The 27901-nt window shown below is 46.3% G+C and overlaps 2 protein-coding genes across 2 annotated transcripts; both read right to left on the bottom strand.

Moving 5' to 3' along the window:
- Positions 1 to 1713: 1713 nt before the first annotated feature.
- Positions 1714 to 4729, bottom strand: NPM3 (nucleophosmin/nucleoplasmin 3). Its single transcript, XM_065746052.1, has 6 exons — positions 4618 to 4729; positions 3495 to 3580; positions 2879 to 2998; positions 2526 to 2619; positions 2251 to 2367; positions 1714 to 2133 (listed from the first exon to the last, which is right to left on the bottom strand). The coding sequence occupies exons 1-5, from the start codon at positions 4649 to 4651 to the stop codon at positions 2267 to 2269; spliced, it is 435 nt and encodes a 144-aa protein (XP_065602124.1). The 5' UTR covers positions 4652 to 4729; the 3' UTR covers positions 1714 to 2133; positions 2251 to 2266.
- A 2304-nt stretch (positions 4730 to 7033) lies between these two features.
- On the bottom strand, positions 7034 to 27240 carry OGA (O-GlcNAcase). Its single transcript, XM_065746546.1, has 16 exons — positions 26719 to 27240; positions 23293 to 23344; positions 22879 to 22976; positions 21657 to 21787; positions 20783 to 20954; positions 19732 to 19830; positions 19329 to 19613; positions 18614 to 18772; positions 16768 to 17378; positions 16245 to 16419; positions 12786 to 12871; positions 11811 to 11915; positions 10306 to 10391; positions 9120 to 9312; positions 8164 to 8323; positions 7034 to 7477 (listed from the first exon to the last, which is right to left on the bottom strand). Exons 1-16 carry the CDS (start codon positions 26903 to 26905, stop codon positions 7341 to 7343), a joined length of 2736 nt encoding a protein of 911 aa, XP_065602618.1. The 5' UTR covers positions 26906 to 27240; the 3' UTR covers positions 7034 to 7340.
- Positions 27241 to 27901: the final 661 nt, after the last annotated feature.

The following is a 27901-nucleotide window of genomic DNA, read 5'->3' as shown; positions in this document are numbered from 1 at the left end:
CAAATCCTGCCCATCTCCCCTAGGAACAGGGGGACACCAGATCCAGCCACCAGACCTTAAAATCCCACCGGGCACAGCCCCATTGGCACCTGGCAGGGAGTCACAGCTGGTGGTGACAGCTCTGCCAGCATCGGGGCCATTCCAGCCCATAGTGATTAGAGGGGGCGGAGGGCAGGGCACCTGTGACCCCAGGGTATCTCAGCCGTGGATGTCAGGCACAAAGCTGCCATCACTGCCTGGGGACGCAGGAGGAAACAAGGTGGCAGAGCTGTGCTGTGTGGATGGAAATCCCCACTGTGCAGCAGTGGGCACAGACCGCAGCTATCTGACACCACCCAACCCCATTCCCTTCTAACACCTGCCCTGGGTGCTTATGGCTTCTGGCCCATCATACGGCACAGCCGTGCTCTGCAGCCCTGTCTGTGCTGGACACCCAGTCAGCCACTCGTACCCGAGGAAGAAAGCAAGCAATGTGAGAACAGAAGCAGAGTACTGATGGAGCAGGGGACCAGCCCCACCTACAGCGTGGCCACAGCTGTGCCTCACACGTACTGCCCAGGGTCAGGGTGTCCTAGGGATGCTACATCCCCTGGGATGCATCAGCATGCAGCCTCAGGGAGGGAGGAGGATGCTCAGGGCCACCCACATCCCAGAGCCCATGCTCCCCTTTCCCACACACCCCAGCATAGTTGTAGCTGAGCTCACCCACTCTCCTCCATCTCTGTGTTTGCCCAAGGTATTTGTGGCCGGTGGCACCTGCTTCGATACCATCAGCTCAGTGAAGGAAGCTGCTCACCTAGCGTGACCCCTGTAATCCCATCCTTCCCATTAACAGCCCCCCTTCCAGCCCCCTGCCATCTCAGCATCCATCTACCTCTCTCCAGAGTGCATCAGTCTGTGACATTGCTGGGCAGGGAGAGCAAACCTCCCCAACGACACTGAGGGAGCCCCTGGCTGTGCCAGCCACCTCATCCCCTCTGTATCACTCCTCACAGAACTGTCCCTCCTGCCACAGCCCCTTGTCCCAGCATTCCCAAGGCAATGAGCACCTTGGCATCCTCTCCTTCTATCCTACAAGATCCCAAATGCCATCTGACATCAGCCTGCACAGCCTCTCCCTCTCAGTACCACTCTCCTTGCCCCACACCAGCCGCTCCCCCAGCCCACTCTGGCAGGAGAGCTTGTTAAAAATGATCTATGGGCTCTTATCTGTCCCAGGGAAAAGCAGGACCAAGGGCCCAGCAGATAAATCAGCCCCGATGCAGTCCAAGCACCCAGCTGCTCCCACTGCACGAGTAGCTGGAAGGTTTGGGCAGAAGAGGGGGAGCTCAGCCCAGGGACTTAGTGCAGGTGAGATGGAGAAACCCTAAACAGGGCAGGGAGTGCCGCTCACCTCTGGAAGCAGACATGAGTTTCCTGACCAGGAGGGTTCAACAGACCCCACACACCCGAGGGCACCGGTGAGATCCCACACACACCAGCCCCGCTCTGCAGGGCCCCATCCCGCACGATGCAGCCAACAGCTCCTCACCCTGTACTCCCCTCTCAGAGCCCATCCCCGCTGCAAGGCAGGGCTGCTGCGCTGCCTGCCTGCCACCTAGCGGCCCCAAGGAGCCACCCAGAGCCCCCCACGCCCCCTGGGACCCACACCTCTCCCCCCGTACCTCGGTTTCCCTACAGGGATCGGCGACAACCCCGAGCACGGGAGGAACCTGCCAGCCACCACACCAAACCCACACCTTTATTCAGTGTGTAAAAACGGTCCTACAAAGCGGTGTGACCCAGAACCTCCCGCACACTGCGGCAGCAGTCAGCTCCCAGCACAGCACTCTGGAAGCAAGGACACTGCCTCCTGCTGCTGCTGGGGAACGGCACATGGGGCACTGCAGTGCTAGCAGGGCCATGCACGCAGCACAGGTCCAGGGCAGCAAAAAGGCACAGGGCAAAGACCGCCATCCCGGACCCCCAGCACAGGAGTGGGGAGATGGGATCACCTCTCAGGGCCGTGAGATGCCCACCACCCCCGAAAGGTACAAGAGAAACTAAAAATTAGAAAGAAATGCAGCAAAGGTTGAGGTCCTGGTGAGAGGTGTGTGAGGTAACAGCTGTCTGTGGAGAAATCCCAGCGAGCACCTGGAAGAAGAAGCAGACTGAGATCAGCATTCCCGGCAGCAGGACCCACTCAGCACTGGCACCCTGTGGCAGGGCAGCACCCACCACCACCCACTTCAGAGCTGCCCAGCCCCTCACCTCGCTGGGAGATGTGTCACTGCTTCCTTCTCTCCTTCTTGGCAGGCACGATGGGTGCTATCTCCTCCTCAGACACGTCATTGTCATCCTCCTCGAAGGAAGCGTCATCCCTGTGCACTGGGACACAGACAGGTGGGTCACTGACTTGGGAAGCCAGCACTGAGCACCCGTGCTGGGAAGCACCCGGTGCTGCTCTCATGTGCTCCTTGGCTGGAGCACATGCCGGAGCACGGCCCTTGCTCCTCCCAAGCCATTCTCCAGCCATGAACCCTTACAGATCTGGTGCCAGCCAGCAAGATGCACGGGGCCAGAGCCTGCTGCCAGGCGGAACGTCACCGGAGGCTGCAGCTTGAAGTTGTTCAGGCTCAGCTGCAAAGAAATGGAGACGAGTTGGTGGAAGCAGGACATGCAGCATCCCATGCTCCCTAGGCTGGCACTTGGCCCAGCTGGCCGCATCCCTCCCACCTCACCTCCACCCACTGTACCTTGTTTCTCCAGCCCCTTGCATCAGCCCCCACCACACGATAGCTATTTACGGAAAACGATCAGGTGGTCTATGCCACACAAGTTCCTTTGCACAAACTACAGAGCTGCACCCCCACCACCAAACGTCAGCTGGAGCTCTCACCAAGGGCTGGCACGACAACTTCAGGTTTGCCACCGGCACAGTGATCTCCTGGTTCTTGTGGTTTCGCCCGATGACCTCCACCACATTGCACTCATCCTTGGCACCATCAGTGAGGCACACCTTGGGAGGATACAAACTCCTGATGGGCACAAGCTGGCTGCCAGCTCCTGGGAGGGAGCCTACAGACCCCCCAGCACTGTGCCCTTCCAGCTGGGACAGCTGTTCCTGCAATTGCCTCAAGAGATGGCAGCTAGGCTGCATTTTCTGCTGACCAGACCCTTGCTGGCAGCTCCTGTGCTCCCAGGACAGAAGGCAATCCCCAGTAAGAGCCAAATACCTGAGCACGGAGAGCAACAGGCCAGGGATGCAGCTGGTGGGGGCCCCCAGCAAAGTCAAATACGAGGAAAAATATCCCCCTCTGCCCTATGGATAGGGTGTTCTAGAAGCTGCCTCCTGACATCACTTTGCTTCAGCAGCTCTGTACAATGACCGACAGCAACAGCCCCATGTGAGCAGCCAGGGCTGAGAGCTCAGCCCAGGGCATCTCCCGGCACAGCTGGGCCAGGGGGGGAGCGAGGCTGAGGATCTCCATGAAAGAGGCACAGTTCATTCTTACCACAGACAGGGCCAAAATGTGGTCAGAATCATCATCCTCATCCACCTGGAACGTGTAGCACTTGGTGCTGGCCGTCAGCTCGCAGCCTGGAAGCAGGAGCAAAGAAAACTGAAGCGAGAGTTACACAGCCCTGAAATGCCACACGGTCCCCAGGGCAGACAAGCTTGTGGCACCCCTGAAACACACCGCTTTCCTGCTGACTCGAGGTGACCCCCAGCTGCTGCACACCCAGCACAGCGCCCTACAGGGGCGGCCCCCAAGCCGCCATGAGACGGTGCCACAGGGCTGGAGGCCCTGAGACGTTTCGTCACGCGTGGCTCTGAACTGCTACGAGAGCAGATTATCCAACGGACCGTGGCAGGGAAATGGAGGCGGGGTGCGTTCGCCTATTGCAGGATGGCTCAAAGCGCGGAGCTGAGCCCTGCGTGCCAGGCGCCGGGCTCTCCATGGTGGAGGAGGAGCCGGCCGCAGCCAGCACGGCTCGGGGAGAGGCCCCGGCCCAAACGCCGCCCCGCACTCGGCCCGGCAGGACGAGGAATGAAAGCCAGGTGCCCGGAAAGCCGCGGGGCCGCTCCGCTTTGCGGGGCCGCGCCGCGATGGGCGGCTTTGGGCCGGGGACGGCCCCCAGCACGTGCGCGCAGGGAGAGCCGCCCGGCCACGTGCGGGGGCTCGGCCGGCTCCCAGGGGGAGGAAGAGGAGGAGGGAGGATAGGGCCGCCCACCCGGCACAGGAAGGAACAGCCGGGACGGGCCGGCAGCGCACGTGGGAACGCCGGCACCCCCACCCCCGGCGGCCGTACACGCGTGCCCGTGCCCCGGCCACGCACGTGGCTCTCCCTCGCGTCCCTCCCAGCCGCCCCGCCGCTCCTATCGCGCCACTCACGTGTCCGCGTCCCCCCCGCTCCCCTCCTGGCCATCTGCTGCCCCCAGCCCCGCTTACGCGTCCCTATCGCACCTTGTGCCCCCCTCCCCGAGTCTCCCCCACTTCCAGCCCCTCTGTTACCTTTCCCCACGCACCCCCCGCGTTTTAACCCTCCCCTCTCCCCCCACCTCCTGCTCCCAACTTATCTCCCCCCCCGTTCTCCCTCCTCCCACCCCATTAACCCCCCCCCGCTGCCGCTCACCGAACAGAACGCTGCCGGGGCCGTGCGGGTCCATGGGGCCGTGCGGGTCCACGAGGCGGGCAGTGCCGTGCCGAGCCGTACCGTGCCTTGCTGAGCTGTGCCGGGCCGCCCCGCCCCGCCCCCGGCTCCGCCCGCCCCACCCAGCGGCCGCTACGGATGGGCCCGGCCCCAGCGCTGCGGTCCGGGGGTGGGGCGAAGCCGTGGCCCGAAGGCAGCGGGGCTCTGCTGGGAGGGCTCGGCCCGCGGAGCGGCAAAGGCTCGGTGAAACGGCGTATTTATGGCTTTTCGCGCCCGCGCAATAAAAGAGAGAAGGGATATTAACCCCGGTGGGATCCTAGCGGCTCTTCCTGGCAACTGGCGCCTTCCGGTAGAAGGCTTTTTTCTGAAGCTGAGGGCGGTGAGCAGCCCCCAAAAGGCACTTTGGGCACGGAAACGCTGATGGAGGGGTAACAGAGTGGGGTGCAGCGGGAGGGAACGGCCCATCTCTGCTCCTTACAGAGATGGGAAGGCAGTATCCCGCTCCAGCACACAGCACGGGGAGCAGGGGGCTTCCCAACTGCTTGCCACGGTAACCTGCAGAAGCCTCACACACAAAAGGCACGTTTCTTATTTACATTCACTTCTCCATTTTTATTCTATTTCTTGCATGGTCTCCAAATACAGTTTTACAGGTCGGGTTTTTTTTCTTTCCTGCTACAGATAATGTTGATCTAAAAACAGATTAACGAAAGTGGCATTCCAACCTTAATGAAAATTCTTAACCATGAAAGATATGTCAACGTATCACCTTACAATCCTAGAACGATGGCATCTGCCTGACATTCCCATAGGCTTATACAATTAGCTTTTATAATAATAAAGTCATAGGAAGAGAAAATGTGGCAGCTCCTTTAAAAGCCAAGAAATAAGGCCACGAGCATCCTATGCTGTAACGCTATGGATCCAGATGAAATAAGTTGACTCTGGGATCCGTGAAGAAACGAAACAGAACACCTCTCCCGGCTGATAAACTGCAGTATCAGCTACTCAACGTGCACTCAAAGCTGTGTAAGGACTAGTGGCATTCAGCTCTTACATGAAATCCCACAGAACAACCCCGTACCTCTCTCTAAAAATGAAATGAACTTATTTCAACTTAAATAATTCCGCTACCGCGTTAAGAAAATAAAGAAATTGTTCACATTCTGCAAAGGAACAAAATAAATCCGGCGTGGCTGCACCGGGAGGCCGAGCACAGCACCTCCTCAGGGCTGCAGGCGTTACTGCAGCCTCAATGCCGGTCACTGGAGGTTGTGTAACGTCGGCGCGGCGGCAAGCTCGTGCAGGGAACCGAACTTCCGTCGCGCACCACTGAAAGAACCCCGGGAACTGAAGAAGGAAGGTGAAGACGGCCGCGGGTGAAAGGAGGACGGCACCGCAGCGCCGCCCAGCGGCCGCAGTGTGGCTCGCTGCCAGGCCACACCGCACGCTGCTGACTCCATCACACAGCCCAGGTGTCACACCTGGCTGAAGACACCGGATCCTGGCAACGTTTAAAAACGGGTAACCATTGAAATCATGAGAACAAATGTGCTTACTGTGGCATTTCGCATAGAAAAGTTACTCGATACAAATGTGCAGGACTTGAAGACCCTGGTTTAGTCAAGCTAGAACCAACAGGCTTTGAACCATGGTGGTCCAAGGATAAATCCCAGCTGCGGGCCAGCTCTCTCCCTCTCCCCATCTTCCATCCACAGCTGTGTACTAATGCCACCAGAAGTAACAGCTTCAGCAGCCCGCCCTGTGAACTGCTGCTTCTGCCCAGGGGAACCATGACACAGCCTTGAGCTGCAGGGGCGTGGCAGGAAACCAAGTGCCACCTGAAGGAAGGATCCTTGGGATCAGCACTCCTTACCCAACACGGTCAGTTTCTAGCCCTGGACATGAGGCACAGTTAAAAAAAAACAATAAAAAAACAAACAGAAAAGTCAGTGCTGAGGACAGATTTGCTCTCCATTGTGGTTTTATGTTATTCAAAAGTGCCATCTTGGACCTATATCCTTTCACTTTTTAAAAGAAAAAGTTACAAAAACCGGTAAACAAAAAGTTAGTCAGGATACGGCTAAGTTTATATACACTGAAATTTACAGGTTTGTCATTAAGTGACTTCTGCCACAGACCACTGCACATTTGTCCCTAACAAAGCACAAAGCTTGAACCAACGGTCATCAGAAGTGACAACGGGTCGTTGCTTTATCAACAAGCATAAAGACAGTCAAAAATCGAGCTGTCACTACTTATCTTTACATTTGCTGATTGACACAAGTAATCCCTCCCATGTCTGCAACTTCCAGTTGTGCCTCTACGACATAGAAACAAAACTGCACCTTTCACAGACACTCCCTTAGAGCAGCCACTTTTCTGGTGATACTCAAACACAACTGCTGTCAGCCACAACGCTGACTGGGAAGGATTCCTCTGGGAAGCTATACAGTCCATGCAAGATTCCTTGGCACTTCACACAAGACCAGGAGAGGACAAAGGTTCTCTTGTAAAGACAGTGTTTTCAGCAGCATTATCCTCTCCCAACAGATGAGTCTGAACTGTGATGGGTGATTTTCACATAGTCCCCTCACCAAGCTGGCTTACTGCTGGCTTTGTTCAGCTGGACCATATGAAGATCCCCACCACCACCTGCCCAGATGTTAAGGGACTACAGCACTGGAACAGTTTGCTACAGTGCTTCACAGGCTTCTTCCAAGGATAACAACATCCTTTGGAAATCCTTCCATTTTAGCAATTTCAAAACAGCCCAGCTTGCTGTAGAACTCCAGAATTCTTTTATCATCTGGTCTCACTTCACAAAAAGCCCCACGGGAGCCTGAAGAGGAAAAAAAAGAGGGACAGAACAGTGAGAGAAATACCGTAAATGTGCAGTTGAGTACTGGAGTCCCCATCTAAACCCAATTAAATCACTGATCCAATTCCACATGCAGCACGGTACCCAAAAGAGACCAGATTTATGGCAACATAGCCCACCATTCCCTAAAGGGGCCACGTATGGCAGAGATCTTGTCAGCGTGAACAATCCATGGCCCTCTGAAGATCTTTTATTTCACATAAAAGCATCCTGAAAGCCTGATGTTGGCTCAGAAAAAGGCACTACAGGAAGGTACAGAACTGTGTGAAAGACCTGTGAACCTCAGATGTGCAGTAGGGCAGGTGGCCAAGTGCTTTCCCATGCTGAAGGTTTTGGTAATTATTCACCAGTGCACACTTCCACATGTAGGAAAAAGCACCAGCATCGCTGCCAGCAGAGCAAATATGAGCATTTACATGATCGAGATGGCAATGAAAGCACACGTTTTGCAAATGGCTCCTTCAGTTCTTCCCACTTTCCAATTTGCAGGGTAACAGCTAAAGCTAAAAGCTACCTTTAATGAAGACAGCAGCAAAAGTTAATTATAAAGGACATCTAGATGGCTATTTACCTCAATCTACAGTGCCAACTATGGCAGACCTAATAGGAATTCAGAAAACTAGGCATTCTGAGTGCAATAAGCTTACCATTAGCCTTTAGAGAAGAGAGCAGGCAGGCCATCATGCTTTTAGCCACACTTGGATCTGTCACTTTTTTGTGGATATCGATCTTTATCAATGATGGGAAGTTGGCAAGGAATGATTCTGGCAATACTTCTTGTTCTTCATGGAAGCTTAGCATTATTTTCTGAAACAAATATGAGAAGTAGATATTCAATCATTGTTCAGCTTCTTATTCTCATTCATTTTTTAAGTGAGGTTGCTTTGCTTACACCTCTAGAAAGCACTTTTCAACTACATCTGATGATCACAAGTAGCTGTAGCTCTAAGCTTCCTATCTTCCCACACAAATCCTGCAGCTGGAAAAATCTCCAATGCTCATGCTGTTTCCTAGATTATTTGCCCCAAAGCCAAATCTGAAGTACATCAATCATACTACCTGCCATTTAAAAACCATTACAGGGCACTGGCTCAAGTAAACAAGCTACCTAACTTTGTCTAGCAGAAAGCTGCTGTCATAACAACCACAACTGGGGCTTCATCACACAAGGAACCTTTAAACTAGCACAGGCCACAGTCAGGGTTTTTTCAGGTCAAGCTTAGATACTTTCAAATCTATAATCTGCTATCTCCCACAGTCCTTCAGTGACAGACCAAGTCTCTGCTCAACACTGGTACTTAAGACTGGCTGAATCACTTCAGATTCAGAACGAGGCCCTCACCCTCTGGACCTTAACACAACTATAGCATGAACAATCCCACAGAAAGCCTTCAAAGCTAGCCACGCTGGTACTGAGCACCAAGGCAAAGGCAAACATTACAACACAACACTCAAAGGGTTACTGATACTACTTTCAGACTACAGAAACTTATGAAAATTAAGTTACAATAGCTTAAAATGCTAAATAAATACAAAGGATTGCATTTGAAAGAAGGAAGAATGTAGTTCAGCATAAAGTTCCAGTCTCATGGGTCATACCAACCTCTGCCTCAGACAGCTCCTTGTCACTATTTGGTTTAGTGTATTTTTCTTGCATGAAAGGGATCCAAGACATTTTGCATTTCTTAATGAAAGGAGTTACATCAACTGTTCCCAAAGCATAGCCACATATGCCATCCTCATCTTCCAAGACAAAGCAGTAATCCAGGCTGAGGGTGAGCAGACCTCCTACTAATCTGCAGAAAGATGCAACCAAATCAGTCAAAAGAACAGGCGCACTCATCACGTATTCTGGATGAAGCTGGGGTCACCCAAAGGAGTGACAGAGCTCTCCAGCAGCTTAAATGAATTACAAGGCTTCAATTAACAGACCACTCAGCTGTCAAAGCTCAGTGATGAGCAGCAATAGTTCAGAATTACCACAGGTTAGCTCTATATAGCTTGCTGTTCTGACTCACGACACAAACTTTCTTCACCTTTTGCTCTTCATATTCCTGCTGCCATTATCTTCCTGTTCATTATTTTTAATGAGACCAGTTACACAATCTTTCTTAATTAACTTCCCAACTCTCAGAGAAGCTTCTATACAAAGTTCTACCTAAAATATACACCCAAGACACAGCAAAATGCCCTGCAAAATGCCCTAAGTCACTCACTCTACAGCTCAAGATTTAATGCTTTTTTATTTTAATTTTTAAGCTCTCATCTCACTTGTCATTGTTTTAAAATACTGGTGCAGGTAAACTATAATATGCATTTCACAAATAAGAAATAAAATCAATGCAGTTGCCTGGCACGTTAAATGCTCAAAAAGAGTCCTTCAATTATCTGAAGAACCACAGTGTTAGAGGTGTTAGAGAAAAAGAGAAAAGAGCTATTAGAAAAAACCAGAATGTCACCACAGATACACATGATGTACTTTCACAAAATCTGAAGTTGTATTACGATGCACAAGTTTCTTACTGCAGATATATCAGCTCAATCTTTTTTTCAAACAGCTCACAACACGTGACCAGAGCATGAATTGAGGCACAAGTGTTAACATTATCTTTTAGAAGCCAAAATTTCAATTTCTTAACAATTACAGATGGGCTTTTTTTGCTTGTTTGTTTTATATCAGAAGTTTTGTACTCTGCACACATACACTCGAAAAAATTCAAATTATATACAGTGTCACAACAACATCTCTCATAACCTCTCCTGTCAGTTCACTCATATCTACAACGTACTTGTCTCCAATTAAGTCTGGTAAACTATGGAAAGGTTGATTGGCTCCATCAGCATACATTTCTCTGCAGATCTTATATACAGATGCCTAGGAAGACAGAAGAGATCTTAAAGTCATAAAACTCAAAAGCAAACAACTTTGTTTTAGAGAAATTTCATTAACAGCTCCACTCTAAGCTACCATTGGCACGATTTAAGTTACACCAAGCAGAAGTACACCTCTATATGAAAGGATCGATTCCCTGCCCCCTCCCCCCCTCAACCAAAGCTATCTTACAGTTGCCTGTCAAAAGTATTGGTTACGTTCAATGGAAGGAAAAGAAAAACTGGAGGTCAACTTTCTACATGTTTCTACAACTGAAGACTGACCCTGAAGGCTAGTTACTAAACTTTCACTAGATAGCACGATACCATCAATATCAAGGTTGCTTTTCAAAACCACCAGTGTTTGTTTAACTGCAACAAATTTAACCTCTGAAGGATTTGTACATCCTCACCCTGAAATGTCTTTAGCTGTGTTTTCTTAAAGAGATAACGTGTATCAATCACAGTTTAAGTTAGGGGAAAAAAAAAAAAAAGACAGCCACACTATTTTTAAGAAACCAGCTTTTAGTTCTGCATTATTGTATTGAAAAGGGCTCCTTCACTGTCTGTGAGAACACCACAGGACAGAGCTAGCAGATAAAGGACAAGTCTTCACACGATGGCCCTATGTGCCTGGCCAGCTTCAGAAGCTGAGATTTAATGAAGCTGCTAGACACTTATGCTTCAAATGAAACACATTTCAACCCTTTGCAAAACCAAGTTAAAGCAACAACAATCTTGATGCTGTTTAAACTATACTCACAAGGGCTACTAACTTGACACAACAAGTATTCATCTTGCCAAGACAGTAGGAACCCAAGAGACACAGGGAAAAAAAACTCCTTCCTCATTGAACATTAATATTAATCCCCAGTTTCAAATGCTCCAAAACAGATTTGATAACAATCCTTTAAAAGATTGGCCAGAAAACCTCATATTTGTATATAAGCAATAAAACCAGCTGACATATCACCCTTTTACAATTACATTTTGAGAGGCAATATCATCTCCAAGTTCTGCCTGTGCAGCTCTGAGAACATACCAGGAATTGCCAGAATAATTACTGGGTGAACAGGTACACACACCCACCTCTACAGTTATATCACTGCGTGTGCTCCCGCTGCAAGAATTCCACTATCAGCAGGGAATAATTTTAATCCGCTGTTCAGAAACATGGAAGGCATCACAAAAAAAAAAAGGAGGGGTATGGGTAGGGCGAGAGGCTGCAATTAAGCTGTGGGTGTAACTATACAGCAGCACAGTAGGCTGTTAAATCATAGGCAAATCCCTTATCCTCCATTCTTATGTAGCTTTTGTGCAAACACTGGAACATCTGTTTCATTAGAGGGTGAAGGGACGCACGAGGAACCAGTGTTGCCACAAAAGGACATGCATCAATAAGAACAAGAGGAGAAGCAGTTACCTCATCTTTGGGGAAGTAGGGTCGTATGGTGTACACCTTGGAAGTGGGCGTTAACGGAGGTGGTTGAAAAAAGAGGTCATTTGCCCCATCAATAGGCAGCAAACGCTGTGAAAACAAAATACTTAGTATGAGTCCGTGAACAACAACCCAAGACTCTTGGGCGTGCACTGCAGACTTCCAAATTAACATTTGCTATTTGCAGGCACCCCAGAAGAAGGTGGGGTTGGTGGGCTTTACAAATGCAAGACCTTACTTGAATAGAAAATATCCAATTGGTGTTTTAGAATATGCGACTGAGAAGCACATTAAAAGCCTGCTTATCTTATCTACTTTAAAGTACTTTTACCAATCGTATCTACACTGTCTCTGTATGAGAACACAATGTCAGGAGGAAAGGTTTGGTCTGAAGAGGGTTAACTGGCCAGAGGAGAAGCTTTATCCCAAAAGCAATGCGCTGACTCTATTTGCTGCGCGCAGAGCACCTGTGAGGGGGGAAAAGTATAGCACCTGAAAAATCCATGAACAAATTCGAACGTGCCATAAACAAATTTCACAAGAGGTTTTAGTGCGTTTGCCAATTGAAATCCTTCCAGCAAAACACATCGCTGCTTTATTTAAAGAGCAACCAAGATCCGTATCGCTGTCTCTTTTGCTCATGGAATTCCCATCGGTACACGAGCATGCGCGCATTGTGCAATTGCGGGCGCAGATAAAAATGCTGTGCGACCTGCAAAGAAACAATGTGAAATGTACAACTAAAGCCGCTGCGCTTCGCGTGCGCGTGGGACAGGCAGCATCTCCTTGAGAAATTACTGTAGAAATGGGAGGAAAGTTGTTTTAAACCAAGGTGTAAGGCTAATGGGCTTTGGACCAGAAAGCCTTCGGCAGACCAATCCTTCCAGACCTCTGATGTGCAACAAAAGGTTTCTCATAAAACAAAGAAAACGTCATTCAGTTGTGAAGTCATATTGATACCTGGAACTCTCCTGCTAGACCACCTCTAAAGGCCCAGGGTTCTTGGTCTCCACTTAAGAACTGTGCTGAAGATTGACTACGACACCCTGTTGAGATCAGATCCAAGCGGAGAATGTTACGAGAAGGGGGATTTCCTGGGTGTCTCACATGTCCAAAAAGCTAACACACACTTGTGGAAAAAGCTCTCTAACTGAGCTATAAATCCAGGGCGTTAGTAGAGGCTGTAATAATATACGATTAATAAACATTTTGTGCTCGTGCACCAACTGTGGTATTTCAAGTCTACAATCTCAAGTAGCAGGTCAGTTTAAGAACAGGTGAGGTGACTGAGACAGCACACCTCATCCAACACCAGACACAACATCAATTCCATAAGCCTGCCAGGCCTTCTGCACGGTTTTTTTTTTAGCAGAAGTTGATCTATGAGACAAGGACATCTTGGATGGCGTTTGGCTCAATAGCTACTATTGGAAATACAAGCGGTTGAAGAACAAACAAATTCCATTATCACAGCCTCTTGAAAAAAAACTGGATCTTTCTGAAGTCACATTTTTATTAATTATCATTTCTAGTCTTGTCAGAAAACTAGGACTGGCAAAATGTGCAAACAGTTTGGAACAGTTGAGATAGCCAGGGCAGCTGTATGAAACAGCGCTCTTGCAAGAGACTAAACAGATTTACAAAATCCAGGCCATACCTCCACAGTGCCACTGGAATGTTAATAAGCTAAGCCATGAGTTAATTCTAGTTCACACTAACTAGTACACCCAGTCTGTCACAGGTAATACTAGCTCTGCATCTTTAGCATCTCAGTTTTTCCTCTTCAAGTATTTCCGAGGCATCAGGGTTCCTACTGATCAGTCACAGGAGACCCATGGGTGTGCTTAGCTTTACAGAGTAAAAAAAAGCTCCCCTCAGCCAACTGACTTGTTACACTGTTCCACTAGCAAGATGCCATGCCCTTCAGTAACTAACATAACGACCATTCTGTTAGGAGAAAAATAACAGTGCAGGATCTGGAGTAGAGATCACCTGCCTAGTTTTCTGACAAGATGAGCAGCGCAAATATTCTTTTCCTTTTGCAGACAGCAGTCTAACTCCTGTTCAAGTAACAGTCCCAGATCAGTACAGACAAGTGTGTCGTGCTAGTCAGAGAGTCCCAAAGTGTGCCAAGTTTGACATTCAGTAGAATTTAGGAGTACACATTAAATGCAAACTACCCTAAGCACGGTAAACATCAGAAAGTATCCACACATCCGAATTTGAATTTGGTCAGCTCCCACGCTTTAGCATTCTCTCAGAAATATCCTCTTCACGTGGAAATTTAGTCAGTAACTTGGAAGACAGTATCTGTCTCTCCTTTGAGACTACAACTTAACTAGCACTTCCAATTATTACAGTAAAGAGCTGTGTGAATGAAGAGCTGTATAAATGAAAAACATAGTTAATGCCTTAGTCGCTGCGCAAATGTGACTTCAGCTCGTGCCTATCACACATCTAATCTATCTGAGCTGCCTCGCAGACAAAACCTGTCCATTTTAATTAATTAATGACGACGCGCTGCGAACATCTGGCGCTGTCCATCCAATAGCAGTAGAAACTTGTGCTGAAGATTCTCCCATCTGTACACAGTGGGGAAGAAGACAATAAAAGTCATTAGTAATCCATAGTACTGCACAGCCACACTAATTTAAGGGACTGAATGCTAGCTGGACTTGGGAGAAGAGGTGAAAATGAACATTCAGCGGACCATTGAGCACACCATCTTGAAAACTAATTTGTTTGGATTTGGACATGCTTGGTTTTACATATATTTACACTTGTGATAAAACACAAGCTAAAGACAGAAATATCTCCTCTCACAGAAGCATTATTAGTTTAAGTCTACTAAACTGTAAACATCAAACTCCTTCAGAGAATTTTTCAACTATCCAATGCCAGGCACGACAGTGGAAAGAACAGTGCCAAAGTTAGAGGGCTGGTATCTACAGAATTTCATCTCTGAAGGCAATTGTAAGTATTTGATGTATTTAAAAGACTTGAAATTGAATTTATAGGGATATGGGAAAACTGGAAACAATTTTACCTGAAATAAGGGAATGCAAGAAGTAGCTAATGAAGCTGAAACGTAAGCTGGGCCCTCAAAGTTCTGAGGTAACAAGAAACCGTGCTCTCTTTACAGAGAGTGGGTCTAGAGTTTTAAACAGGCTAAGTTACCAAAAAGAGCATTCTTTCTAGTTCAATGTCAACATACAGTAAGGATAGTAAAGCTGGGGGAGCGGTGTCTTAAAACCACACACACTAAAGCTTCCCAGCAGCGTCAGGCAGAGATGTTAATACAGTACAATGCTGCCAAGCTCTTCTCTGCACTTTATATAAGGCAGTTCTACAAACTCACCATACACATAAGGATCACTTCTTTAATGAGCACGTCCACAGAAAGCTTTTAAGTAGGGCCTGACTTATGTCTTCACAAGTCTTCTGTGTCTCTACTGTAATCTGTCAGTATTTAAGACTATGATTTAAGAATCCAAACGTTTGCATTTGACCAAGGTTGTGCAATGGTTAACCACTGTGAGACTTGTGACAGCTACAAAACGTGTGACAAGAGACCATCAGCTTTGCTGCCTGCTGTGTATGTCAAGCATATCCATAGCATATTCCTTACAGCTGCATTGAAACCTGAAAGTGAAATGAAGTCACTGGAATTACCCAGGCCATGCTGGTGCTATCTGCCAACTTTGGATCCCTCAAAAATTTTTCAAGAAAAAAAAATAAAGCCAGAACAAAAAGCATTTCCAGATCAGTTTATGTCTCAGACTAAATCAGTCTGGAGAGCTCCAGAATTTTTACCCACTGCCAGATAATAATTGAAAAACAACAACAAAAAAAATCAATTTCAAAGTGTTTCAAGAAAATAATTTTGCACCAGAATAGCCCTACACTACAGCTCGCATGCGCACAGGGCTGGGAGGATCAGCTTCCTCTTGGCCAGGCCCATTTAAAGGTCACTTCTGGAATTGTTCTGTTGAAGACAGCAACAGTGTTATCAAGACAGAGCAAGCAGCAGGTGGCTGATGTGGTCACATTTCGTAGAGTCATTGCCAATTACATACCAGGGTACCCAAGGAGTTACGTGGCGCAGTCCAGTGTGCATTCAGTCAAGAATAAGTTAAAGTCAACACTTACGTGTCAGATGAGATTCAAGTTTCATTAGCCCAAGAAGAAAAATCAAGGTCTCCAATCTTAAATATCCAGCAGACTTCACTTTAATCCAAAAGCAAATTCACAGCAAACATCGATTCACATAGTGAGACAAGAAAACCTTTAAAACAGGGTCAAACCAGACCCAAAGTTCATGAAAACATATCTGCATATTGCTTTGTTTTCCCCGTGGGCTAATTAAAAACACAAAAAAGATGCTCTATCTGGGATTATAATGGCTCCCAATGCACCTACCTAACCACTGCACAAAAGATTTCACCATTGACATAATACTCTTGATATCCCAGACGTAGGAGTACATATCATAAAGGATTGTTCTGTTGGCACAATTGGAGAGGCGAGTGAACATTCCCATCACCAAGCTGCACATCTCTTCAAACTTAGCTGCTCGGTTACGCCATTCTTCTATCTATGGATGGAGGCAAAAGATCCACAAGATCAAACACTGCCTTCTAAAGAGGACAAGTACTCTAAATAGAAAGGATGACTACAGTTCTGTACTTGAAATCACCACACGTGACTCACAAGTACTCTCTTACTGCTCTTGGAAGTGAAGCCAGTACACGGATCACTGTTTAAATGCAGGGCTTAAAACAGTAAATTCCACTGGATGAACAAAAGTCATTGTCATCCGCGGTTGTTACACACTACCTTTCAGCTTCCAGGAAATGGAACATCCATCTCTATTTCAGAAAACAGGCAACACTGCTTGGGATTTCGATTAAAAAGGAGAGAAACAAGCTTAAGTCACACTCACTTTTTCAGCATCCTTTCCTTTGCAGTTAACACTGACAACACTGCTATTTGCTCTAAGCCACTGGAATTCCCTCAGCATCTGTGCACCTTTGGGCCCATGTTCATATGGGAGATAAAATAAATCAGCAAGAAGCTGCAAGTCCTCTAAAGTCACTGGTTCTACTGCATAGAGAGGTTTTTCATTTGGCCCAGGCACAAATTGCTCTTTGTTAATTTGTTCATCAGTCTGCATGGGGGCAATATCACTACCAGAGTCTTCTTGCATAGACATCTCTGGAGACTTTGATTCAGCTATGCTCTCCTTATCAGTATCCATCGGCTTCAACTCCTCTGTCATCTTCGCTTCAGCGATATCTGTCAAAATCTGGTTAGCATTCTTGTCTGCATCATCTTGTTTTTCTACAACCATGTCCATCGGCTCCTCATCAGATTGTTTCTTCTCTTCCTCCTTTACCAAGGCTGGCGACTCACTGCTCAGCGCTGCGCCTTGGCTCATGATGGGTTCCTGGTAAACCGTGGTAACCACAGTTGATGCATTTAAAGATGACGGTGCCACCAGAGGCCCTACATCCCCTACAGCAGTTTTAGCTCCGCTGTGGGCCACTTGTCTACCTGAGGATAAGAAGAAAGAAGTTTAAAAGTTTCAGTATCAGCCAATGAACGTTCAAATCAGCAACTGCAAATCGTGAATGATTCTGTTATTGTGGAATCCAATTACGTAGCTTCCTTCTGGCACTTTGCCTGTTCACGTCCGTTCACTGGAATTCTAACCACAGACTTTACATTTTGGCAAGTTCCCCCTTCAGATAACCACTAAGCAAAGATAGGGAGTTCACAGAACGAGTTGACACACACTGCCAGCAATATTTCTGACTATGATAGCAGTACAAAAAGCTTTTCAATTTAACTTTTTCCCTCTGCCTCAACTGAACTTTTATTTCCATTCAGAGTAGACTTCAAAATAAAAAGTCAGATGCTTAAACACTTCAATCACAAAAAATCTTTAACCTGGGGAAACTGGAGATATTTAAGACCCCGATGAAAAAAATCTTGGCCAATTTGTTCTAGTCAGCCCTGCTTGAGCAGAGGACTTGGCTAAGGTGATCTGAAGAGGTACCTTCCAACCCAAATGATTCTGTGAAAGTGCAGAAAGGTGACACTAACTACCACTCCTCATCCAATGTTTTTGCCACAGCACAGCTTGGGAAAGATCCTTTTAAGCTACTGTAACGTTTCAGTACACAGAGCAGAGCTAGGAATCAGGAGAAGAGATTCTTCCACTCCACCAACAGTTACAAGAGAAGGCCACTCTGACCACCCAAAAACCATGTTTGAGAGAAACAGATTTTACCTCCAATCTTAAGCTCCCAGTGCTATAAGAGGTAAGTTGTACAATGCTGGAAGGAACTCAACTGGTTTCTGTAGACAGAAACTCAGAAAAACAAAGCCAGCTGAAAACAACTGGAAGAACATGGACTCTTCTGGGGCAGTAATATTGTTTGCAGTAATCTAAAACCCCCTTAAAAAAATCTTCCTCTTCTCTCAGGTCCCACAGAAATCTAGTGGCAACAACTGGGACTGACAAGACCCAGACTCTCTCCCGTCTTAAATCAGAAACGCCAGACGATCATCCTGCTTCAAGGGTGCTCCAGCTGATCAGCTGGATCACTAAAGGCACACTGCAGAATACCAAGCATTCCTCTTAATTAGGGTTTCCCTGATGAGTAAAGTAGCAAGTACTTCTACAGACTGCCAAGATCTGTAGAATAGTTTTTATCTAAGTGCAAGTATTAAACATTTAATCGCATTTTCCTACCAACCCCAGAATGATACCAAACCAAGCTCACTGCTGTATTGCTGAGGTACTCCAAACTCCTGAAGCCATTCAGTTAAGGCCAACTTCAGGGCCATCTGTGGGCTGTAGAGAACATCTGTTTCAAGATCTTCATCGCTCCCCTCATTTTCCAGTTTAATCTGGATAGAAACTGTACTGTCTTCAGTATCAGCTACAGAGAGAAGTTGATAAAAGAAGCCATGTAAGTTTCATCTAAAATAAAGAGAGATGATGATAGACAAGGCACTCAAGAACTTTCAGTCTTACTTCATAAAGAAGGACAAGGAATTGAATAAAACAGAAAAGCTACAGTCACTATCAATGTCAGCACAGAAACAGTATACAAGTTACATGTTATAGCATTCAGAGTTATTCTTTGATCTGATGTGCTTCTACCCCAACGTAATCACATCCACGGACACTTGTGTCAAATATAAACCACTAAAACTGTTGTTATTGATTCTGGAGATGTATCTGTAACCCAAGCTACAGATAAGTGTTGTTTTTTTTTTTGGTAAGCCTGAGATGCATCTGTGGATGCATAAAAAGTACTCCTAGTAAATAATTTGGAGCTTGTTATTTTTTTGGACAGGAAGTGCTAGGCTATCTTAAAAATAAACTGCAAGGAAAGTCTAGAACAATTAAAAAACAAAAACAAAACAAAAAAGAAAACAGTGTAAGCTACCTAGTTAAAATGCATGCCCCATCAAACAGGTACTCATACTTACTCATCACCACATCTTTTCTCACTCCATTCATGTTAGACTTGTACCAGGTTGCAAGTGTGTGAATAGCAACGTAATTGGCTTCAAATTCACAGTTTGGATTGGTCAGAACTCCCTTTAGTCGAGGAATGAGCTCAGTTGACCGACCTTTGTAAGGTCCAAGAAAAAGCCTCTTTTGATCATAATCATTAGCATGAATGTTGTCCCAAATAACTGGTGCTCTCCTAATGATCTTAGAAACTTCTTCGATAGACTCTACTGGAATGTCTTTGGATACAACCTTCGGACCTAAAAGTGAAATGCAACCATCAGAGTGCTTATGTGTGTTTTTTTAATTTCTTACTAAATATTTATGATAAATCACTTTGAACACCAACACTGAATTAAAACTAAAAAACTACTTTACCTGTCCATAACACATCAATGCCAGGAAGGAGCTTTTCTCCTACAGTTCGTAAATACGGAGACTGAGCAACATTTGGGTAACAGAAAGTTCCACAGTATTCTGCAAAGGAAAAGAGAACGTTGCTTATTGAAATACATACAGGTATGACAACATACTATCACTTGAGAATCCTCTAAATTAATCTCTAAATCCCCAGTAGTCTAAATTAAAAGAGCATTACAGTTTCTTCAGCCTCTGAGGCTTCACAGAGTGACAGAAAGCAAGAGTACAGCATCTATTTGAAATTGTTCAGTTGTCAAAATTTGGAAGAGAATGAAAGTCTGGGTTATCACACACAATACACAAAAGAATTAGAAAGAAAGAAGACTAAAGTGCAAACAACCAAAATAGTTTAAAATCACAACATACAATTTGTTAAAAGAAAGGAGGACTGCAACAGAACCAGAAGAGGCAAGGGGATAAACAAAGTAATTCACAATGGTAACACTGCTACTTAAGTTTTCCTTCTAACAACCCACACCAACAAGCACAGCAATACTGACTCCATTATAAGATATTCTTACAAGTGTTACATGCAGCTTAGATTAAAAATAATAATAAAGCAGCAATAAACCTTGAGAGTCACCTGCTATTTCAGATTTTTAAAGAAGGCAACTCAGAAATGAATAAAAGTGAGTAATCTTACTAAAACCACGTACCACTGAAAGAAGTGAGCACAGAAAGTGCAGCATCTCTGTTTTAAGAAAATTCTAGGAAACTAACAGCTAGCCCAGACTTTGGTACAAGTCATACAGAAGTCCTCATTTAACTTAATTTTTAGTTCTTTTTGAACCATTCCATCAAGCTGCTTCTTTGCTTGGGAATAAACTTCCCAGTGATGCATAGATTTGGCAAAACCTCTACATACAAATGACTTCAACCTTTCTTTATTCTTCAAATGACTCCCCAAATACTGCCTAAAGCGACAGTGAGACATGAAACCAACTTATCAGGCAACAAGATAACGGGTCCTATCGTTTGAGGCTGAACTAGAGGATTCATCTTGTTTTACCTGTAGGACAGAAAAGGAATGTGTCTGGTTCTCCTAGATACTGGTAAATTTCATTTGTTATGGAAACTTGAGCATGAGCAAAGGAGCTAAACACTTCTTTGTCTGCAGCACACATGTTGTGATCGATATCATCAAACAGCAGGGCAAAAGATCTGCAGCCAAACTGAGAAACCTAATACAAGAAACAAGAGTGAAAGTTACTTTTCTTAAAAATAAATCATGTAATTTTCAAGATCAAAACTATCTTTACAACAGGATAAAACATCTTAAATTAGAAAAAAGTAGTTGAGGAATTATTCTTCAGCTTATAAACCTGTAAAAAGGAAAAACTACAGGAACAGGGAAGAGAAGGTACATAAAAAGACAGGCTTTGTTATCTATTTACAATGAGTGTTTGTCTCTGATCCACTGCTCAAAGTTGCTTGACCTTTTACCCGTCCCAGTTCCTACAACAAAACTGATCTTACTGGACAGACAGCTGAGAAAGAGTTAACTCTGAAACAGCACTTATACAAAGGAGAGCAGTTAATTAAGGGAACAAAACAATATGTAAACACGTCAGATCTACCACCAAAAGATTTGCTACTGGCAGGGGTTCTTGCGATGGAAATGCATCTTAGCTTCAAGGTCCTAAAATACTCAAGACAACCTTCCAAGAACAGCCTTCAAAATCTGATAGCAGATTTAATTATTTTCTTTTTATCTAGATGATCAGTGGTCACTTCTGCAACACATATCCATTCAGATTTTCACTGAGACAACCTAGTAAAGTATGCAAAAGCAAGCACGGTACTGAAGTTTCTTTTATTATTATTATTTTTTTTTTTTTTAAGTTAAGTAGGACCACAGCTGCAGAAGTTCACACCACATTTACCTGGTCCAGCTTGCGTTTCAATGTGGATAGTTCTTTGGGATTTGAGAAAGTGATGTCAAGTCCAGGTGAGATTGCATAGATGAACTCTATTTCATGTTCACGTGCAGCTGATATTAGAGTCATGAGCTGCTCTGGAAAGCAAATTCAAATATTTCAGAAGGATTCAACAAGGAACCGTTTCACAACTGTACATAAATAACGAACTGAAGATGCCTGTTCTACCAGAAAAATAAAAATAAGAAATCAAGGAATTTGCTCAAATTCTAAAGAGAAAAAAAAAAGAAACTAAAAAAGAAGATCTCAATGACAAATAAGGATGAAGCCTGTTGTTACAGCATGCATATTGGCAGTTCTAGAATTTTTTCAACATCCATTTTTTCAACATCTGTCACACACCCCAAAACAATCCCTTGTAGGAATCACCTCGCATGGGGCTAACTCACTGCTCATAATACACATTTCACTGAACCTGCTGCACATTAAAAAGGATCGTTTAAACATCACAGGACAGAAGTAGCTGCTTTAAGAAATAAACTTCAAATTCAGTCTTACATACAATGAAGAAAATTAGCTCTAGAATATCTAATGGTATTTGTTGTTATTTGAAGTTCCCTCACAGTACCCTCTAAATAATACTTCTGCAGTGACAGAAAGCGGTACCCAACAAGGATTTCAAGGGGGTATCACTTATCCTCTCACTCAAGGAAAACAATAATCCCAAAAGACAGTAAGACACCACAGAATCTGTAGAAGACAGAGGTGGACAAAAAGCCTTGCATCATTTTTTACACAGACCTTCCATGTTCTGACTAGCCATAAGCTGCTTTTATAATCCATGCTCGCACAAAAGGCCAAACTATTTTTTTTCCTCTCTTTTATTTTATTCTTTTTCAATGAAGCAAACCATTCTGCTCCACCCTATGGCTCAGGGGATCAAGAGCCAGAGGAACACATCTAAAACTCTCCGAGGGACAGAAGGTGAGAAGCAATTTTGATAAGACAAAGCCTTGAAAGCAATTTTAGAAGGTATCTTCAGAGTTACAGTTAAAAGAAGCAAACCCAAGCTTGTATTAAAATTCCCTTAAATACAACTGCAGGTCTCAATGCATATTTGGAACTGGTTGCTGTGATTAAATACACAAGTGTACAGAGCAATGAGCAATTCATTAAAAAGAAAAAAAGCTACTCATCAAAAGCACGGAGTAGAAATAAAAGTAATTACCTGCTTCTTCCACAGAGTACATTTCCCGCCAGAACATCCTATGCTTGTAGTCATCCTTTGGCGCATACAGGTACGTATTTAGACCCCACTTCTGAAGCCTATGAGCACAGGATGAAAGCCTTAATTGTAAGAGCAAGCTACAGACTCAAATTCTGTCTTATTTGGTCCAACAGGGTTGGGTTTTTTGTTTGTTTTTTTAATACCCCCTTCATTGAAGATTGTGTTTTACTCTCAAATACACGCTTGATATGGGACAGATTTGTTTGAGACAGGACTGTGAATGTGCATCCCCAGAACATAGATATTATGCAAAAAGTTGCTCTAGGTTAAGCCTGAAAAGAATTTCTGTTCTAAGTGGAAGATGATGATTACATTACACTGGAATGTGCTGCAGAGAGAGGAAGCATGACTTGCCTTCTAAAAAGTTCTTTCCTCTGCTCCATAACCCAAGGTCTTCCATAAAATCCTGCAGGAAACAAGATTAAAGTTATCCAGTTAGAGGTTAAATAATGCCCGTTCCATGCAACGTTACATTATAATCAACCATTCCCATTTTCTTCCTCTCCCAATAAAATAATTCTACTACATTCATCAGAAAGTTTCCCAGAGCAGAAAGTAAAATATCTAGCTTGACAGTATTAGAAAAACATAATAAATCAAAAAGAACTAAATTTAAAATGCAATTAAAGCTTTTTAATTTCTCATGATCTAAAGACTGATAAACCTGGCCATTAAAGAAATTAATTTTCAGAACCCAAACTGAATTCCTGAGCACATGCTCTTCAAGAGACAAGTCAGCATTATTATAAAGGCAGACTGAAGAGTCATAACCTAATTGAATTATTGTTCCAGACACCTGGAAAGTACATGCCATTTTAACATGAATACTGAAAATGCCTGATGCTACTGAACAGCATTAAAACACTTAATTCGTGATACAGATTACAATCCTAAGTACATACACATAGTGCATAAATACATACTGAGCCAGTTGATACATAAAGAGTATGAAATCTTGAGCACTTGGTTGACTTGCCTGCAATCCCTTTACTCCAATTAACAGGTTTCTTGTCAAAATTAACTCAGTTCATCTTTTACTTAACAAATGTCTACCTCTCCAAGACTGCCTTTGAATAATCACACAAAAACAACTACAGATTTTATAACAGCACACCCTTGAGGTCACTTCTACATAAATTTTAATTTTCCTAGTTTAATTCTAATCTTCCCATTAAAAAAAAACTAACAAACAAACAAAAAAACCCACCTGGATAAAAATAGAGTGCTTTTTAAAGTAAAATTCACTTAAGTTCTCTGTGCAAACAGCCCAACCAGGAGCAGGCACTTCAAAACAACATCCTGGTAGTTTGTGCAGAGGTTGAGGACTAGAAAAACACCAACTAATAAGCATGTACTTTCAAACAGCATGGCCACTCCATGATGAACATTGCTCCTAATACCCAAAGCTCACAAGTTCCCACAGGACACCAGTTCAAAACGTTAACAGCTTCTTCGTTTTCAGAGCTATTCACCACTGTAAATCTGTAAATCCCTCCTATGGCCTGTCAAAGCTAATGCCATTGAAGCATTTTCTATGTATTTAATTCACCCACTAAGTGACCAAAGATTGCTTCAATAAGTTTGAAGCAGACTCAAGTTTTCAGAATTAGTCTCCCAGAGAGTGATCTAAGATTAACTGGCACTACAAAGTGGAAAAGCTGAGTAACTGCTTCTCACTGGAGCTGTGAGGTGACGAATTGAGGATGGTTAAACAAACGAGCTAACAGCTGCAGTGCATAACAGCCTCCAAGACCGTTCCACCCAGAAAAAAATTCACATTTTCACTACTTCATGCTGACTAATGCTAGTCTGAGGAAGCTCAGCCACTCACAAACACAACAAGTAACTGCAGTCCCTGGTCAACACCAGCCATGTCTCATAACTTGTCCAGAATACTTCTACTTCACCAACAATACTATTGTGTCAGACCTAGCTGCCCACAGCAGAGCAGGGGCCTACTGCAAAAACAAGGCATGAAGAACAAGAGAAACAGATGAAACAGAAAACTGAAGAGAACATGCTAATCAGAACTGATGCAGTACTTGTCCATCTGTCACCACATTTCTTATATTACTGATGTCATCAGCTGATGACTATCCTTGGATCTCTCTATCTAACTAAAATTGACCCGGTTTTGTATTACTGCCTCAAGACTGCGTGCCAGGTTCATACAAAGTCACAAGATCGTGCCAAGGATTCATATCCCAGCTGCCACACTCTCCATCACTAAAAGCCATGCTGTCCTGGAGGATGGGCACCATCACTGCACATTCCAGAGCTTAAATTTTATTACTCTCAAAATGGTGCATTCAACGGCCTGGAAGTTCTTCACATTCTTTGAGTGCATTCCCAGTATACTTGCCTGATATTTCACTACTTTTTGTCTCCTCTTCCTGCACAATACCCAGACTCTCCTGCTCACTGCTTTAATTAAACAATATCTCTAGGCTGTGTTTAGCTACTGCACTATGTAAGTATTTATCTTCGCTCCTGAAAATAATCTCTTTTTCTCTTTACCCAATAATTCTCACATTACTAAAGAGACTGGTATTTCCTCCTGCTCCCACTCACCTCAGTCAACACAGCTGCTGCTTTGTTTTAACACTCCCTTATTCCTTTTCTTCTGTACACATATTAAGGCTGAATGGATAACTCCCAGCTAACGCTAGACTGCTCCACCATGCAGGAGCCATTTTCTTGCTTCATTTTTACAATGTAGTCAAGAATGCCTGTATTTATAGCAGCTGCATCAAAATATATCCAAAGAGATGTACAATGTAATTAAAACACCCCCCCAAAAAAGGGTCACAGTGTACACGCAGTGGCTTGACACACTCCTGGATGTATAGGTGATCCCGCACTCGAGGTGCATTGTTCAGGAGTGTGAGAAATCGCACAGTTACAGCCTATGTTTCTGTCCACTACTACCTGCCTCCAAAGCATAATTCTTCACAGAGAAAGGCTTTATAACCAGCCCATCTCTCTCCACACTGACTACATTTAAGCCCCAGCAATGCCACAGACGAAAGGCACGAACGAGGCCTAGAGCACCTCACGCAGCGACATTCACCAGAGCCAAATGCTCTCTTTAAGATATGAACAAAAGGCTTTCTGCAAGCAGTGCAGATATTGACTTTGATAAACTGCCCGTTTCGCTTCTCATCTGTTAGTGCTTTTGTTCTTCTACTGGAGAGTCATTATAGGTACCAAAATAACAGCAGTCCACAGGAATTCAGAGGTATTCCAAGCCAGCTAATTAAGTAGGAAACAGGCCATTTTTCTTGCTGGCTTGCAACCATCTACCTTAAACAATTCAGCAGAAACGCACATAAATTCTGTAGTTACTGAGAAACGGAAAAAGAGCAGCTCTCTTCTGAAGCTTCTGGAACAACTTAAACTTCCAACAGATTCGGCATAAGAAACATCCCACAGCACCATTAAAACGCTAAACCACAGCACCGCAGGGTAGAAGGAGCACCTGATATTAAACAGCAGAACAGATATCTCCGGGATCACCTATTCTCTGACCCACTCAACGAATCTGAGCCCGCAGCGCACGGCTGTAGGGATAACCGCTTCCCTCCCTCTTTCCCTCCTCCCCCTTTTAACGCACACCAACATGCGAGCCGCCCCGGCCTCCCTCAGGAATCCTCGGCCCGCCGGGGGTGCCAGGCCCGCCCAGCAGCTGCCAGCCCGGGGCTCTCCCCGCCCCCAGCTCCCGCGCAGGGCCGGGGCAGGAGACAGGGCCCCGCACCCCCACACCGAGGGCACAGCTCTCACCTTCCACCACGCCGCAGAGGAAGCGGCGGGAACCCAGCGCCGTCTCCGTCTCCGTGTCGGTTTCCTCCCCCCCCGGGACGGGCCCCGTGGCGGCACCCGGCGGCTCCAGGGGAGCTCCGGGCACTCCGGCCGGGTTTGGGCTGCCCTGGGGCTCCTCCAACGCCGCCTGCCCCTCCTTCTGCACCATCCTGCCGCCGGCCGCCAGGACCGCCGCTCGCCGGGCCGAGCCCCTGCTGCCCGCTGCCCGCAGCCCCTTTGTCTGCGCCGCCCCGGGCCGCCGCCGCCGCTTCCTGTTTACCGGGCCCTGCGCCTGCGCGGCGAACCGGCCCCAACCGGTCCTCACCGCTCCGCCCGCAGCCCGGTAAGGCGCGGAAACACTGCCGCGGGGCCGGAGGAAGCTGGGAACGAGACGGGAGACCACGGCCGAACACCTGCCCCCGTCGTGCTGCCGGGAAAGCGCGGCCCGAGCAGGAACAACGGGCTGAGGAGAGGGAGTTACCTCAGGGAACTGGCGGGCAGAGGGGAGAGCCCGCCTAAGGCGCATGCGCGAAAGGCGGAAAAGAGCGCATCGCGCATGCTCAAGAGACCGGCGGGGGGAGGGGCGTGCCCGCGGCAGCTCACGGCGCCTGCGCGGGCTGCCGGATCGTGCCTAATGCGCATGCGCGAGAGGCCCCGGGGAAGGGGAGCGGGCGGCAGCGCGGTAGCACGCAGGTGCGTGGCAAGGGAAGGCGCATGCGCAGTCGGCTTTGTGTAGGGAAGCGTCGCGGACGGGGAAGGGGTGGGAATTGTTTACTTCGGATCTGCGCGTGCGCGCCAGGGACGGGCCCCGAGAGCGCCGCGGGCGCTGCAGCAGCATTGGCGGCAGCGCGCGTTCCCGCGGGCGCTGACCTAGTTATCGCAGCGCGCGGGTGGAAGGCTCAGGCCGGAGCTGTCTTCGGAAGGCGCGGGGATCGGAGAGGAAGCCCGTGGGCCGGCCTCCGTGTCCGTGCTGCCGCGGGGGGGAGGGCTCCGAGCAGCCTTGCAGCTGTCCTGTGCGCGGCCTCGCTCCTTTCGGCTCCCGCAGCGCATCTCCAGGGAGCGCCTGTGCTCAGATGTAATCCTTTCAGACGGCAAAAGCAGCAGTTGACGCGTGCAGCTGGGGAAGGCTGCCTCGAAGCCGGGAGCTTGAAGCAGGCAGCACGCT

Source organism: Cyrtonyx montezumae, unplaced genomic scaffold, assembly GCF_038088225.1.
Source record: "Cyrtonyx montezumae isolate F1298 unplaced genomic scaffold, pur_monq_1.0 scaffold_4, whole genome shotgun sequence".
NCBI lineage: Eukaryota > Metazoa > Chordata > Aves > Galliformes > Odontophoridae > Cyrtonyx > Cyrtonyx montezumae.
This window is presented reverse-complemented; position numbering and strand designations above follow the sequence as displayed.

Bases quoted from the DNA above. Each gene is read 5' to 3' on its own strand.
- NPM3 (XM_065746052.1), bottom strand. From the start codon at position 4,651: ATGGACCCGCACGGCCCCGGCAGCGTTCTGTTCG. The intron at 2,999-3,494 runs GTAAGAATGAAC...TATCCTCCCAAG, and splicing joins ACATTTTGGCCCTGTCTGTG to GTGTGCCTCACTGATGGTGC. The intron at 2,620-2,878 runs GTGAGAGCTCCA...ATTTCTTTGCAG, and splicing joins AGTTGTCGTGCCAGCCCTTG to CTGAGCCTGAACAACTTCAA.
- OGA (XM_065746546.1), bottom strand. From the start codon at position 26,905: ATGGTGCAGAAGGAGGGGCAGGCGGCGTTGGAGGAGCCCCAGGGCAGC. The intron at 12,872-16,244 runs GTAGGTGCATTG...TGATCTCAACAG, and splicing joins ATCTTTTGTGCAGTGGTTAG to GGTGTCGTAGTCAATCTTCA. The intron at 11,916-12,785 runs GTATCAATATGA...TTGTTTTCACAG, and splicing joins GTCTAGCAGGAGAGTTCCAG to CGTTTGCTGCCTATTGATGG.